Source organism: Opisthorchis viverrini (assembly GCF_000715545.1).
Source record: "Opisthorchis viverrini unplaced genomic scaffold opera_v5_495, whole genome shotgun sequence".
Classification (NCBI taxonomy): domain Eukaryota; kingdom Metazoa; phylum Platyhelminthes; class Trematoda; order Opisthorchiida; family Opisthorchiidae; genus Opisthorchis; species Opisthorchis viverrini.
The window spans coordinates 192,862-194,565 of record NW_008752150.1 but is presented as its reverse complement, the minus strand read 5'-3'; the positions used below and the strand labels follow the sequence as shown (position 1 = coordinate 194,565).

General features: G+C 46.1%; 1 protein-coding gene across 1 annotated transcript; it reads left to right on the top strand.

Moving 5' to 3' along the window:
* Positions 1-498: 498 nt before the first annotated feature.
* Positions 499-1,125, top strand: T265_11383 (hypothetical protein; the record flags this gene model as incomplete). Its single annotated transcript, XM_009178022.1, has 1 exon — positions 499-1,125. One exon carries the CDS (start codon positions 499-501, stop codon positions 1,123-1,125), a length of 627 nt encoding a protein of 208 aa, XP_009176286.1.
* Positions 1,126-1,704: the final 579 nt, after the last annotated feature.

The window sequence follows — 1,704 nt, the reverse complement described above, 5'->3', positions numbered from 1 at the left end:
AAAACTGGTGCCCGGCTGGGATGTCAACGCCCTCCGTTCTTGTTCGACTCTGCCATTCATGAAATAATAAGGCGAAAGCTGGAAGGTATTCAAAATACCCGTGTTCAAATTGTTACTGGTGAGAGCCTTGCCGATCTGGAGTATGCGGGCAACATAACCATTGCTAAGCAAAACCTCTCCTGAATAAACTGACCACCGTCATATCATCTTCCGGCATGTGTCTAGCACCTACAAAAGTGCAACGCCATGCTTCAGAACGCGCAGGCTCTGAACTTAATCCCTGAACTTAATCACTAGAGTTTGTAGAGAGTTTTACATACCTCGGTAGTTGTATTAGATCTGAAAAAGATTGTCCAGCTGTAGCACTCTTTCGCTGCCTAGCTGGTATGCAACACGGAGGCACGAGGGCTGGGATACTGCCAGGTTGCCCAAGCCTGGACAGACACATTTTCGTATTAGATCCGACGAAAACGTGTCTGTTGAAGTCAGGGCCGAACTATGGAGGCGACTAAAGTTCAATGCCCCACTTATATTACTCGCCGCCTTACGATCGTCGACAAGTCCTACGGCCTCAATTTTCTCGTGGACACTGGAGTGGATATCAGCATTATCCCTGTAAGTGCCGTTTCCTGCAAACCCATCCCCTCTTCTTTTACACTTACCGCCGCGAATGGTTCTCTCATTAAAATTTACGGACAGCGCACTCTACGACTAAATTTAGGGCTACGCCACGACTTCCCATGGGTCTTCGTAATTGCTGACGTCCAGGATTCCATTATCGGTGCGGATTTCCTCACTCATTTCAACCTTTTGGTAGATCTGAGACAACAACGTCTTATTAACGCAAATACTCAACTGTCTACGAAAGGACATTCTATCGTTCTGTCCTCCATCTATCCAATCACAGATTTTAAAAGCGGCGATTCAACTTCTCACGTACTGCTACATCAGTTTCCAGACTTGACTAAACCAAATTTCCATGACCCCAAACCAAAACATTCCGTTGTTCATCACATTCATACACGTGGTCCTCCGGTTTTTACCCGTCCACGTCGTTTGGCTCCAGAGAGATTACAGTTAGCCGAAGACAAATTTCAACACACGCCTCAGCTAGGCATCATCTGACCTTCTCAGAGTATGTGGACTTCGCCCCTCCATATGGTCCCCAAACAAACATCTTCCGGCTGGCACCCTTGAGGAGACTATCGAGCACTCAATAATGTCACCATACCTTCCAGTAAAATGTCGCGTAGGTCGGCTGCGATTTTAGGAGGGAGCACTGCAAGCACATGGTAATACATAGTGTGCTCTTGGGCGATTCCGCGAAGGGCAAACTGAGCTTGAACTTGTGTGAACCAGATGCATGGGTCGTGGTGCCAGAATGGTGGAAGATGAACAGAGGCGGCGTTGATGTTGGGTATCGCTGCAGTTAAAGGAGAGGGAATAACTTGTGCAAGAGGATCTGACATGGTATGGTCACGTCGGGCTCACCAATTATTAGTGTTTTTAACAACAAAAACCACTAGATAAATCGGAAGGCAAAACACACTAATAAAGCCTGTGTTTTGAGAGCGTGAGGTTACAACAACTAGGTGCACCTTAATCAAGTCAAATACAATACCAAAAAATAAAAAGGTTCGAAAGGAGGACTTATCGTTCTGAGTTTAATTTTTAATAGTTCCTCCGAGTTCTTTTGGGTGCAGG